Raw genomic sequence first — 14,860 nt, 5'->3', positions numbered from 1 at the left:
TAATATCACCACTGTTTAATGTCTGGCCATAGACTGTAAATATTTCGGGTCTGGCTCTTTAAATTGACACTGAGCGGAAGTGTGATGACGTAGAGGACAGTGGTCCAATAGGGAGTGGAGCTGAGCGCAGATTTCTAAACATTCACTGAGTGTACAGTCTGTGGTTGTGACTGCACTGTTAGCATCCTTGTTTTTACCATCAGGCCTCACAGCGCAGGTTTGTGTCTCCGTTCAGTGATTTGTATTAACTCTTTGTCTGACACAGGGCGTGTTTCACTCACACACACACACACTCACTCACACACACACACTCACACACACACTCACACACACACACACACACACACACACACACACTCATACTGTGTTTCTCAGCTGTGTAGTTTGTGTACATGTTGTTAGCTACTATGCTAAGGGACGGTTCCGATTAAGCTAACCCGGGTAAGAGGAGGAAACGCCTTTTTATGCTGGTCGGGTAAATATAACTTTTATTCCGGCTAGTCATGAATAATGTTTAAAGTAAGAAAAGCTGCCGGGGGAGGATACACGTAGAGACCTCTTACTGCTGTGTCACAACTCCTTAAATCATCATTTTAACTTGTTTGGGGAAGAAACTGTGTACCTACTGCTGTGTTAAAACATTATACCACAGGTGTTGTTCTGTTACTACGTTTTCACTTTTACCTGCAGCTGCATCATAAACATTTACTTTAGCTGCTACTTTCATAAATCGTTTAAAGCAAAGCAAGTTTATTTACAGAGCACATTTCAGCAACAAGGCAATTCACAGATCTCCACACAAGACATGAAAACATCATGACAAAGGGAAGAAGATACTTAAAAAAATTACTTAAACCTATAACAGTCATATTGAAGATTACATATGATAAATAAAAACAATCCAAGATCTAAAAGAAATAAAGGAATATGTTATTAAAACAAAAACAGTGGCTATAAACTCTGCACAGCAGAATAACATGGTAACTCACGATATGATACTGTAAGATATACTCACATGGCCAACGATAACAATACATTAAGATACAGTTATATTCTATCAGACACTGATACAATGATACATCTCAATATCCAATTAACTGAATACATTAAAATGCCCCTAAAAGAGGAGGGATGTATTTTGTCTCTGCTGTTTGATGCAAGGTTGTAAAAAATGTGGATACTTTTATACTTTTCAAAACCACGTGTTTGAAAACGATATTCACTGATTTAAATAACCCATAGTGTCAAGAAGTATTAATAAACTTTACAACTTGACTCATGTTTTAAAACAGAAGCTCTAAGGGTACATGCATTCATACATTTTAATTTACTCTGTTTTCTTTTTTCTCGTGATAACAAGTAGGCTACATTTCGGTTGTTTTTTGAGATCTTGTTATCTTGAGATAACAATGCTAGATGTCCTGTGATGAAGAGTTGATTTGAGTTGTTTTCACAGGACTCGAGAAGACAACAAATGAACTCGATAACACAGGGAAACAAGTCGACTAATCTTGAGATAAAGAGACTTGATTAAAAAAAAACCTTGATTTACTCATTATCATGTGAAAACAGAGTAAATTAAAATGTATGAATGAATGTCTGCTTAGAGCTTCTGTATCTTAACAAAAGCTGCTACAAGAAAAGAGAGAGCAGCAGTTCAAACTCACTGGTTGGAAAATACTGATGTTTGGTGAGTTCATGTATATCTCAAAAAATTGCACTCATACTTAGCAACATTTCTGAAATGTTGCTATCGATTTGTGTTAAAATAATATAATTTCACAGCTTTGTAATTATTTACATAATCTTGATTGATTTGTTAATGTTCGCTCCTGACGCCTATATGTCTGTGTTGTGTGTACATCATTAATCTGTGAGAGTGATGTCTGAAGCCCTCTGTTCTGTTCTCTACCATCAAGTCACGACCTGTGACCTGTGAGCAGAGAGCACCCGCTCACCTGAGAGTTCAAAGCAGACGAGTCAGCGAGATGGAGGAGGAAGAGGAGGCCCGATGCTTTCTCAAGAGTTTTGTGGAGGAGTTCCCGGCTCCTCTGGAGGAGGGCGGTGTGCTGCCTGTGAACCCGCTGAGCCGCAGAGTCTCTGAGGACGAGCTGCACGGGGAGAGTCTGGAGCTGGGCCTGAAGCTGCTGACGGCCAGGTATGACTGCAAACAAGACGTAAAAAAAAACTCTTATTCTACCTGTTTGATCTGAAGGTTGAGAAAGATAAGATTAAATACACACACAACTAGATCGTCCAATGCTCTCTATGCTTTTGTTCCATAAAGTTTGAGTCACTGTAATTAATATTACTCAACAGTAAAGTTTTCAACATGCAGACTCATGCATGTTGAATGCCAACATGACTCTGCATGTTGCTTTTGTCAATCAAGACACCCACAACTTTAAAGCTCCTGTGAGCAACTTTCAGGTTATGCTGATTTTGGCGCCACCTGTGGACAAAGCGTAAATCTTAATTCTGTGCACATCTCTTGCTGTACTTGTGTAAGTTGTTTTTCAAAACTGTCATACTTGTTTTTTTTACATGTCTAACATACATCTCATAATGAATGTTTGGTTTGGATTTTTTTTTAAAGAGCTGTCTCGCTCACTTGCCGTTAATACCTCATCTCACACCTATCCTGCGACAGGCCTTAAAAATAATTGTGAAGAGATAATCAGTCTTGTTGCTGAAAGTCTTGTTTGCTTTTTTAGTTCATACAGAAGCATCAATATTCATTTCAGTCTGTTTTATAACCAGATAAAAACTGCTCACTGGTGCAATAACTTCGTTTTTGTAATGACATAGAATCAGATTGGAGATTCAAATACTTACAATGTGTGTATAACAGCAGACTGCAGGCATGAAACGTGAAAGATAATCTTTAAATTAAACAGGTAATTAAAACATCCCCGGCCCATGGTTAAAATATCTCTCTCCAAAGTGTAAATAAAACTTAATGCAAAGTCAAGTTGTCAAGAGTTTAAACTTTAAATCAGTTTCCACTGCAGAACAATTAAGCGAAGCAAAGTTTCTGGCCAGGAAATGCAGCATTGCAGGACAGAGGCCACAACTGCTCACGTGCAATGCATCCTGGTACATGTAGGCACTGCTGGCACTGATGTACATCAGCTCATAAACAGAGAAGGAGAAAACCTGCTGTATAATTAGTCCAGGGTTATTTATTATCAATGAGTAAGATGTGTGTGTGTGTGTGTGTGTGTGTGTGTGTGTGTGTGTGTGTGTGTGTGTGTGTGTGTGTGTGTGTGTGTGTGTGTGTGTGTGTGTGTGTGTGTGTGTGTGTGTGTGTGTGTGTGTGTGTGTGTGTGTGTGTGTGTGTGTGTGTGTGTGTGTGTGTGTGTGTGTGTGTGTGTGTACATTCCTCACATGCCTGACAGCTCTGCTCCTGCCCGGCTCGCTCTCTCTGCGAGGTTGAATCTGCTGTTTGTGTTCATTGTGCAGGAACAACAGAGCAGTATCTGCTGACACACGATTTAAAGAGTGAATCCCAGAAAGAGAGCTGCAGAAGAACCGAGCCAAAACAACAACAACATGAACAGAACCTCCCCGATCATTTATTACTCCATTACTGTCATCAGTGTTCGATATTCATTTACATTTCTGGTGTTTCTTTAACACTGAAGACAATTGGATAATAAGATAACTCATAATACATGACATCTTTGGCATGTTAAAGTCTGTGTAAAGCAATAACACAAATGGATTTTATCAAGAGGGGCTTCTCATCCAGGGACAGCAAGACTTGAAACAGGCTGGCGATGAAACGTATTGGTCCTCTCCCCTCTGGGATTCTGATGTCATCTCTCAGATTAAAACCATGAGAGTTTTTGCTGGAGTTGGTGCACGCCCTCGTGGTCTCAGTGGTTTGGAGTAAGGAGATGCAAGCTGTCTAAGGCGGTCTTTTTCTCCTCTTGACGTTACATTGAAATCAAACATGTTTGATATTATTGCAGGTCTTTAGTCTTGTCTTGTGCAAATTGTGTTGTTCAATGATGTGACAACTATCAACAACTAATAGGAGCAGTCTTTACTGCACAAAACAGGAAGCAGCAAACAAGTAAACATGTCTGGGAGGAGAAGGAAGGTGTGGTTCTCCTGGACTGTGGTAAAGGAGGAGAAACTGGTGGAGTTGTGGAGAGCGCAAGAATACCTCTTTGACGCGTCCTTGCCTTTGAACCACGATAAAGAGTAGACAGAAAAAAAGGGGACAGGAATTACTGCGGCCCCATTGCATACTCACCGGTGACATCCCCCGTTGTCACCGGGATATGAATTGAATCATTATTTTCTGGATTTCGATGACTGCAGCAATTTCTGTTCCCTCTTGGAAAAAATGTGAAGGACACATTGAGTTCTTGCTCTCTCCACAACACCGCTTGTTTCTCCTACTTTTTGGTTTTCTCCTCAGAAGTTAAACTTAAACCAGGTGCATGATGGGAGATAATCTCAAAAGGAATCTAGTGACCTTGCAAAATCTTTGCAAAATCTTAGTCTGAAGCTAAAAACTCTGTGATTTGCTGACATGTTGTAGTTAGGTGTGAGAGGGTGTGTCAGTCTTTTAAAAGTCTTTCAGAAGTTTTTTCTTCTGTTGTATGGACGGCATGAATCCTTACTATTTTAATTTCTCCACCTCAGAGCCCAGTCGAGTCTTTTGATGCCAAAGTTTGGTGACCTCTCCTGAATGTTGTGTGGCGGACTTCTCTGATTTGCTCCCCTTTATTATGTGGGGCAGTAATGGCAGACAGCACTGCATGATCTGTAGGATCCACATCCTATCAAAAACTTTACTCGAGCCCACTCGAGATATTTTCCACATTCAAAAAATGCAGATTTAAACTTGAAGTAGCTTGTAATGGAGTGGGAGAACTGAAGATGCTCAAGCGCTTAGGGCTTTCTTGAAGCGCTCGGTGGGTGGGATTATGCCATTGAACCAGATTGTCATCTACAGGGTGTTTGAAAATTGTTCTGATTTGACTAGTTTTGCTTTACAAAGACTTTTAGTGGTTTTATAGATTTACATGACTGTGTGCCAACAATCTGAGGTCAGTGCTTTGTCCTCTAAGTTGTTTTCATGCAGTGAAGGATGTAAGGAGAGATGTTAATACACCTTAAAGCTCAGCTCAACATACAGCAGGAATGCTGCTCCGGAAGACTTCACATCCTGTCTGCAGAAACACCATTGTTCTCTCCACGTCCTGTTTCAGAGCACAGCCTCCTCTGTAGCACAAATCTGCCATAAGCCCTTTTCACACATGCAATGTTGAACATGTGTAGGCAATTCAGGACAGGCTTAGGCTTATTGAGCACATGTCCAGGTAAAGTCAGGGGGAATAACCCGGCTGTTTGCTTTAACTCATGCAGCTCACCCCGAATTCTTCAAGAAGTGTTCAGGACTTTTGTGCGTATGTGAAAATGGTTTGTGAAAACATCTGCAGAAAAGGAGTAACAGGCCACGAAGTGAATCTCACAGTTAGACGGCATCATTATATTTAATTTCCTGTACTGCAGTGGATCACGCCTTGTCATGTCTTTACAGAGCATGTTTTATTATCTTGTGTTTGTGTGTTTTCAGGGCTTCTCCCTCAGGCCTCAGCGCCCTCCTGTGTCAGGAAGCTCTGTCCCAGCTGCTGCAGGATGATCTCTCCCCTTTCCACTGCCCACAGGATGCCGAGGCCAGCCAGGAGGAGGAACACAAAGTCTGTAAGTGGCAATTTTAGAAATGCAGTTATTTTGAGTTGCCATTTAATGCTCTGTGTTTATTTATGGATTTATTTAAATCCTTTAGAGTTTTGATGATACCAGAGTTTTAAACTGTGTGCTTTATTTTACCCTCAGTGCTTCAGTCAGAACAAGTCCAGCGTCACTTCCTCAACAAGCTGATAAATGTTGCGCTGGCGTGGCATCAAAAACTCCCCTCCCAGCGCCCCTCCCCCTCCCGTTACCTCCACTGCTCCGTTCACGCCATCAAGAACACGAGGAGGAAGATGGAGGACAAACACCTGGCTTTAGCTGAGTTTAACCAGCTGTTTGGTATCAAGGTACGAGACCCTCAGTGAAACTCAAGAAGAAGGGTTGTCATGAACCAGAATTTTAAACTTCCACAAGATTCTGGTAAAAATCAAACGATGTTGATACAGATTTTGACACCACCACAACAAAAATCAAAGTCCTAAACACCCAGTATCTGATTTCTTGTTTTGGTCAGAAATTGCAAGCAAACTCCTGCACACTGACAAATGGCACAAAAACATTATCAACTTTTCAGTACCAAAACATGCCCTCTATTTCCCGCAATGAAAAAAAAAAACGGTACAGGTTTTTTTGTTTGCCTGCAATTATTTTATGGATTAGTTGCTCTCCTACACACCTGTCTTTTGAAATAGAGAAGCAAAGTATCTTTCTATTTTTTTAATTGCTGCTGCATTTGTATTAGGGTTTGTTAAAAATATGACTGAAGTACTGAAGCAATACTATTAATGCTATTTTGCACTCAAAGCACTCAGAATTGGGTAATTTTCTTGTTTTAAGTTTTCAAAAATGTCTTGCGAACTCCTGAACATTGTCTAATCTGTCGAAGCGTTGTTTTTGTGCAGTTTAGACAATGTGCAGAAGTTTGCCTGCAACTTTTCATGCATCAATTCCTCTCCTACGGCCCTGTCTTATGGAATCGATGTAGTTTTAATTAAGTTTTGGTACTTTTTAATCCCATAGCCATTGTTAAAATAACAGAGATTTTTTCTATTAAAATGTATTATCGCAAAGCTTTGAAGATTCTGACGTTTTGACCACTTGACAAAACATTGTAAAAATCACAAACCTGTTCAATCAATATACATTTTACTAAACATTTATTTTCTTTCTCTCTTTGTGCTCTTGTCCAGGATGGAGTGAAGCGTGCCTACTACGCTGTGTTCGATGGCCATGGAGGGGTGGACGCCGCCATCTTTGCGGCCACACACCTCCATGTTTCCCTGAGCAGACAGGAGAGCCTGCAGAGCGACGCAGCTGCAGCCTTTAGAAGTGCCTTCACACACACTGATGACATGTTCAGATGCAGAGCCAAGAGAGAGGTACTGAAACATCACATCCACACACCTTGAACACACCAGTTCAGTCCGTGCACGGTTTCACACGCTGGTTTATTAAACATTGTGTAAACAAAGCCTTCAAATGTTAGTATGTTGTCTTCACTTTCGCTTGGGAGCTGCAGCTATTCAACTAGAGAAACTCTTGTTTTACGCATGTAAATAACTCCTTAAAACCTTCTTGAATTTTCTGGTTAAGCTGCATGTGTGAAGAGCCACAGCCACCGTGCCACCTTTTTTTACCCCGACTTTATCAGATTTTTTTCCTGCCAGGCCTCGAGGGAAAATGTCGGAATGAGCTGATGTGTGAAAGCAGCAACGTTTATGTTTCTATCACACCACAGTTATGATCTTTGTGCACATAATGCATCAGCTTCATTTAGATACAAGTACTGGGGGCTCAAAGGAAAAAGGTTTGGTACCACGGGTGTAAATTAATATTCTATATATTCATGTTTCATTTAGAATATTTTGTTGCCAATTTAACATTTGAGCTTCAGTTTGACAGATTCTAGGGGTATGAAGTACTCGGAAATACTTAAAGAAATGACATCACAACAATCTGTGTGTGTGTGTGTGTGTGTGTGTGTGTGTGTGTGTGTGTGTGTGTGTGTGTGTGTGTGTGTGTGTGTGTGTGTGTGTGTGTGTGTGTGTGTGTGTGTGTGTGTGTGTGTGTGTGTGTGTGTGTGTGTGTGTGTGTTCGTGTAAACAGCGCCTGCGGAGCGGCACAACAGGTGTGTCGGTGCTGATCCAGGGTCAGGAGCTGACGGTGGCCTGGCTCGGAGACTCTCAGGTGATCCTGGTCAGAAGAGGACAAACTGTAACCCTGATGGACCCTCATAAACCAGACAGAGAGGTGGGGATAGAACACACACACATGAAGGCCCTCTGGTGCCCTCTAGTGTGAACATCGATTATCAGTCGGTCACAGAAGATGTGTTGAATCTTCATGTGTACACACTTCTTTCTCCCAGCTCATACACATTTCAATGAACACAGACTTAATAATAAGCACACTCTTTTTATTTTATCTAAATGATAATGATAGAAAAAAATTTTTTTTAACTGAATGATGGAGAGAGAGAGAGAGAGATCAAACCAGGGATTGTAATATATATTAGGCTTTTTTGATACTGGTGCTTCTATTGCATATTGCTCTGATTTAAAAAAAGAAAGAAAATAATCAGTTTCAAAGAAAAAAGGCTCAATCAGCATCGCCTGCCTGCATGGCTCAGAGGTTTGTATAGCAGGGTATTATTCTGTCAGTAACCTGTTATTAGGGCCCATGTGTCAGGTAGTGATGGGTATCTTTAGGATTTTGTCAATACCATTATCCATAACGATACTTATCTATACTCCGATGGTTATTTGGTGCAAAAGATAAACATGTGACATGAAACGATGTCTAAATGTAAAGACAGATCTGTAAAGAGAACTATGTTTACTGCTTTAACACCTGAATAAAAAAAAAATATATATATATATATCGATCCAGGATGAGAAACAGCGGATCGAGGACCTCGGTGGCTGTGTCACCTTTATGGGCTGCTGGCGTGTTAACGGCACGTATGCTGTTTCCAGAGCTATAGGTAAGTTAAACACAGCCAACACAAATATATCTCATACTTAACTTCATGAGGGACTTAATACACTGAGTGTTTACATTTTCAAAATTACGATGACTCGTTGAATTTCAGAAGCTACCTAACCGACCTAACCACGGGAAAAAAGGAACTGGATATTATCAATAAGTAAACCGCGGTGACCACTCTATACACCAGTGATGGGATTCAGAACATGTTGCTGTTTTTTTGTTTTTTTTTGCAATACTGATCCAGATGTGACTCATAGTCTGTTTTATCTGTCTTGTTTAGTTTTATTCTTCTTGCAAGTAGAAGGAACAACGCTTCAGAGTGTCAAGACAAATGGTTTGACTGGTAAATGAATAGATTTAAAACAACAGTGAGAGATGGTTTTCAGTGAGAGATTTCTAACATTAGGTTTATTGCTTAGATTTCTAGACCCCTTAAAATTTGGTGGTGCATTGTTTGAATTGCCTATATAAGGAGTGTCAATACAGGCACAGTCAGAAATATCAAAGACATTTCGTCATACATTTCAACACATCGCACAACAGTAATGTCAAGGAAACTTCAAGTCTGGGTATCTTTGATATTTAGCTATTTGTAAGAAACCTTCTTCCATGCAGTATAGACAAAACAAGAATATTACTTATTAAATTATTGTTGTAGTAAAATGTGTCCTCGACAGTAAACAGAATTTTTCCATTACATTTCCCTCCTTTTGATTATATTTTGATCACCTAAAAGAATAAACGACCTGTGGAAAAGCAAACATCAGTCATGACAATCCCTAAGGTTCAAATCACAACATCATAAATTTCATATTGAAAAGCAAGTCTCTGTTTTTGTAGCCATAGACGGCTGCTTAAAAAATGGCAAGCACAGAAGATTTATGACACATCATACTTCCTCATACTTATCCATGTAAGTCATGATTCTCGTCGTCAGAGGACTCATCCGAGTCATGATAGAAAGGAAGAGTGGCCAGAATGTCAGTTACGTCAGTCTCAACATGCATAAGTCTCTGAGTCGAGGCAGATTCAATGCTCTTCTCAGACAACCTGCGCAGACAGGGAATGAAGCAGCAGCCACATCCTGCTAATACTGAAACACAACAGATGATGGCAACAAAGGCTGAGGTGAAGAAGGACTTCCATTCACCAAACAGGGAGTTATAGAAATTCCAGGCCGAGTCTTCAACACCATGGTTTTCTGCTAATTCGATTGATAATGCCTCTAAGCCTTGTAACGCCCTAGCAACAGAGCCGCCTGGTGCCGTGGTGTTAGGAATAAATGTGCAACATTGATTACCCTTTTCTGTCAGGAGCACGTCAAGTGCAAGTCGATTCTGCCAGGCCATTTGTAAACGTAGTTGATTATACGCAAGGTAATTGATCTACATTTTTCTTTATGGTAACTCATCAGAAGAGAGAGGATTCAAAACCGGCTGCAATCTGGTTTTCACAGTATGAATAAGCTTGTGCAGACTGAGAGTGAGTCTACCTGTAATGCAATTTATCACAAAGCCTATAAGTAGATTGCGTTTTATTTTTTATTTAAACAATTAGAATATGGTAGCTGTTGGTCTTAAGCTGCCTTGATTGTTTAGTTTTTGCTGTAAATTCCTCCCTGTTAGCTGCTGCTGCTAACCACCCCCCCCCCCCCCCCCCCCCCCTCCAGGTGACTTTGACCAGAAGCCTTACGTCTCTGGGGACGCAGACAGCTCCACAACCCAGCTCCACGGGGACGAGGACTACCTGCTGCTGGCCTGTGACGGCTTCTTTGATGCGGTTTGCCCGTCAGAGGTCCCACATCTGGTCCTCGATGCTCTCCAGCAGCCCGTTGACCCCGAGGAGGGCGGGGAAGACGCTCCGCTGGATCAGTCCGATGACGCTGTTGGACTGAGAGTCGCTCGGCGGCTGGTAGGTCACGCTAAGGCGGCCGGTTCCAGTGATAACATCACAGTGATGGTGGTGTTCCTGCGCCCGCCGCTCCAGCTGCTCGCTCAAAACTCCACTGCGGGAACAGCTCAAGCTACGCAGGTCTCCACCTCCCAGGATGCACCTCAGTAGTGAAGGAAGAGGTGTGTAGCACAAACGCCACTGTGCCAAGCTACTGATCCATTTCTTCTGCTTTTTTTATGTGCTCAGGTGGTGTTAAAACATCCTGCAGGCCTTTGAGCTCATTGGATACAGACACACACACACACACACACACACACACACACACACACACACACACACACACACACATACACACACACACACAGCACATCCAGTTTATTTAAAAACGGTCTTAAATGTGTTAATGCCCCTAACTAAGATCAAAATCTTTGATCCTGGTTTGATACCACATGCTTTAAATGATGCAATATCCATTATTTTTATGTTCCATAGTACTGAAAAGTTCCAAAGTAACAAATGTAAAAACAGACAACCCAAAGCTGAAGCCTGTGGAGAGCGAGAGAGAGACAGCACAGCGGTGGGCGATCAAGTGAAGGAAGTGAGCACCAGTAGTAACAAACTAAGTGGTGATACATAGAGAAAAAAATATGTTGTTTTCTGATCATTTCACAGCAGTTACTCTCTTAAGATCTTAGAAACAGGCGAGAAGTCGCTCTCCCTCCTGCCCACTGCGTCTGTCTCTCTGCTCCGCCCTCTGTGACAGACATCACAGTTTTATTCTCCGGTTGATTAAGTCCCTTTGGAATCTAATTGATATGCACACGTTAACATTAGTTTCTGTTTCAGACAGATAGAGAGCAGAGGACAGAGACAGTGATGTCACCTGGTTCCTTTGTTTTGTAAAGGTCACGACCTGCAGACTATTATTGACTGTGAGCTTCTCATCACTACACATGAAATGTTCTGAATGAGAATATTCAGACAGAGAGCAGAATCTCTGCACACACTTCTTCTGATTATTAACGATGACTCAGAGGACATGTTTTATTTTGGGTCTACATTATTTGTAGGAAAATCATATTTATTTAGCTTGTCAAATGTTGGTGATGTGTTCAGTGAGCCTTTTCTAATGTTCAGGTTGAAAATCCAAAATACCTGTATTAACCAGTTTTGGACACCCAGGAGGTCATTTTTTGTTGCCTTGGTATCAAAACAGGAATCGACATGGTTTGATTTTTTTTTTACTAGTATCGTATCAAAATTCATAACTCTGTTACTGTGACAACGCTACCCCAAACATCTTCCCCTTAGCCAGAAAATAACCAGCTGTTTGTGACTTTTTAGAAAGGGAAGCCACGATTTTAACTTTAAGTTGATTTTTTAAGGTAACTTTTTTTACTGATGTTATATCAAATCTAAACAAACAGTTTGACTTTTTTTTAAAGCAAAACTCAGAGTGTTTATTTAAAGGGCTACCAATAACTCAAACAGTTAACAGCTGAGGGGATTAGTGAAGTGTCAAGTTAAACAATTTAACTTAAGAAAAGGAGTAGGCATGGATAAAGGTTTATCAACAGGTTCTTTAAATCATCACAGGCTTTAGGTTTTTTTTTACTTTCATCAACTCTGCAACGAAAGTGTTCTGACGAGTCTGTTACTTCATACTATGTGTTATTTATTATCAAGCTGTAGGTCTCATTATGTTCTCTATGCATTATCAGTATTATTACATTGCTCATACAGCATATCCATCAGTTCATGACTTTTAGTTCTTCCCTGAGGTGACCTCTTTAATTATTTATCTTGCCTGTTAATATTTGGGGTCTAAATGACTGTAAAGGATCAAAGTTCTGAATTACTCACCTACTGTTGCTTCATACAAATATTTTCTTTTAATTACAAATGAGAAGCTTTTTTTTTCTTAAAACAGAAAAAGCTTTAATGTGGTTCTAATTTAAGCCACCACTCCATTGACAAAAACAGTCATCTTACCTCACAGAACACAGCGTGACGGTTTCTTGTCTCGATCAGACAGTTTGTGTCATTTTGGTGAGTTCAGATCCAACTTTATATTTTCAGTATGGACTAAAACACAATAAAATAACTGATCAGAGCAGCGGTAGACCAACTACGAAGGAGTAATAGGGCCACATTAAGGGGGAAAACAGAGATTTGGAATTTACGAGATTAAAGTCATACATTTACGAGAATGAATTTGTCATGTTAGTCTATAGTTATGTCAGAAGAGCAGCCGCCTGTAGGAACATGAGGAACGTGGAGCATCTTGTGAAGTTCTACTCTAGTCTAGTAGGTCTTACAAATAAGAAGATACTTCTTTGTGTAGTCTGTAGTATTAACTTATCTGCTTGAAAACAATTTGACGAGGTCATAATATCTGAATAGTTGTGTTGGGGCTTTACTTATGCAGATATGAAACTACGCATGCTTTTGGCACATCAGCATCACATTGTCATCAGTATCAGGACCCTGAAAATATACGCAACAAATTGGGGGCTTCCCATTGAGAAAGAACCACACTGACTCAGAGGAAGTTGTCTCTTTTGTGGCCGAGGAAAGGCTGTATGTTTTCTCCTTTCATCATGTTAGCGCAGGAGGATGGCTGCTCTTCTGATACAACCTTTAAGAATTCTAATTTTAACTTTTTAAATTTCATACCGTAAAATAGCGACTTTAATCTAGAAATTTTAGAAAAAAAAGAAATCTTCCATACTCAGTCGTAACAAACAACTCTGGCGTCTTGAGAGGTAAATTTACAGTTTCTGCCAACAGAGTGTGGTGGCTTTGAAAAGTGATTACACAGTAGTTTCTTGTTTCTATTGTTGTACAAATTAGTCATTCAGACCCCACAAAAAACATGTATTAAAAAAAGAGCCCATCTAATGAAATACCAGAATCAATCTGATGCCTTCAGTGAAATCACTTCTTCTGTGCTGTAGTGGGAGGTTTGAGCATTCAGTGTGGAAACATGTACAGTTTCAAAAGTGCGCACCAGCCTTAAAGAACTGAAAGCAGTCGATTTGTAATGCCAAGCAGTATAACTATACAAGTATTTAACTCTGTGTACAGAGCATGGAAGCACGAGGATCAAAACGGTAAAACCTGCCTTTATTAAAGGAAACTGGACCTTGTCTGTTTTGGGGGTTTGGGAACAAAAGGACAAAATGATTCAGAGTACAGTCAGTGTTTTAATGATGAGGCCGTGTTGTTGTGCCAGATGAACTCAATAAGCTTAATATGCTGAGGTGAGGGAAGATTAATGTGGAACATGTTTTACAGTATTTCTGAGGTTTTATATTGTTACTAACATTTCTTGATCATGCCTTTATAAAAATATCAAGATTTCATCTGTACTGACAGATTTAAAAAAGCACTGTAATATTCTGTATCTCTGAAAAGACCATGCAGTGTGTTGTTTTATAAAATGTATTAACATTAAGTCTCACATTTTAATAAGCTGTAAGTTTTAATATGTTTCTGAAATAAAAGGACCTGATTGGTTTGGAACAAGTTGAGTGCAAGGTTTTTAATTGTTTTCAGCTACACAATGAGATGTAAGAGATAACGATCAAGATTAAAGGTCACATATTCTCCTCCTCTTCAACCTGTTTAAACAAGTCTCAGAGCTCCCCAAAACATGTCTGTAAAGTGTCTTGTTCTAAATCCACTCTGATCCTGTATTTGATCATGACTATAAATCCCTCTATTTCAGCCCTGCTCAGAACAGGCTGTTTCTGTCTCTGTACCTTTAAATGGAAATTAGCTGTTTCTGACCACACCCCTCCCTGGAAGGGCTTGGGTGGCTCTGGCTGCATTCATGTGGTGTCGGACAAATTGGAAAAACAAGTTTCCGAGTTGTAAAATGCACATGAACACCTGTTCCATTAGACACAACAACTCGGAAACTAGGAAAAGAATGAGGTGCCCGACTTCCCGACTTGACATCATAATCGTCATCAAATAGGGGGCAAAATATGTTTTATTAATGTTAACATACTTTTAATTAATTCAGGTATTGCAAATCAACATTTGCTCAAATATAACTTTTAACAGTAACATTTCACTGATCTTCTTCGTACCATCAACACTTTTTTGTGCTATTATTACAACATTCCGACTTTCCGAACTGAAATCACATGAACACACTGAAGAACGACTTCCCAACTCGGAAACTTGGACCACCCGAGCAGCACATGAATGCAGCATTACACCATGCCCAACTGTTTACAGTGACAAGGCAGACTCAGAG

At 40.2% G+C, this 14,860-nt stretch overlaps 1 protein-coding gene across 4 annotated transcripts; it reads left to right on the top strand.

Annotated features, from left to right (window-relative positions):
* The first annotated feature begins 121 nt into the window (after positions 1–121).
* On the top strand, positions 122–14,126 carry ppm1f (protein phosphatase, Mg2+/Mn2+ dependent, 1F). Of its 4 annotated transcripts, none has more exons than XM_020641158.3 (8): positions 122–217; positions 1,920–2,158; positions 5,594–5,721; positions 5,857–6,059; positions 6,903–7,091; positions 7,819–7,962; positions 8,602–8,695; positions 10,370–14,126. In XM_020641158.3, exons 2-8 carry the CDS (start codon positions 1,989–1,991, stop codon positions 10,759–10,761), a joined length of 1,320 nt encoding a protein of 439 aa, XP_020496814.1. In that variant the 5' UTR covers positions 122–217; positions 1,920–1,988; the 3' UTR covers positions 10,762–14,126. The 4 variants fall into 4 exon arrangements, with proteins under 4 accessions (XP_020496814.1, XP_020496813.1, XP_020496812.1 ...); XM_020641157.3 differs by lacking the exon at positions 122–217 and adding an exon at positions 264–441; XM_020641156.3 differs by lacking the exon at positions 122–217 and adding an exon at positions 264–475.
* The last annotated feature ends 734 nt before the right edge of the window (positions 14,127–14,860 follow it).

The sequence above is a fragment of the Labrus bergylta genome, chromosome 2 (assembly GCF_963930695.1).
Source record: "Labrus bergylta chromosome 2, fLabBer1.1, whole genome shotgun sequence".
NCBI classification, from domain to species: domain Eukaryota; kingdom Metazoa; phylum Chordata; class Actinopteri; order Labriformes; family Labridae; genus Labrus; species Labrus bergylta.
Note: the sequence above shows the minus strand (reverse complement) of the source record. Positions and strands in the feature narration are given on the sequence as shown.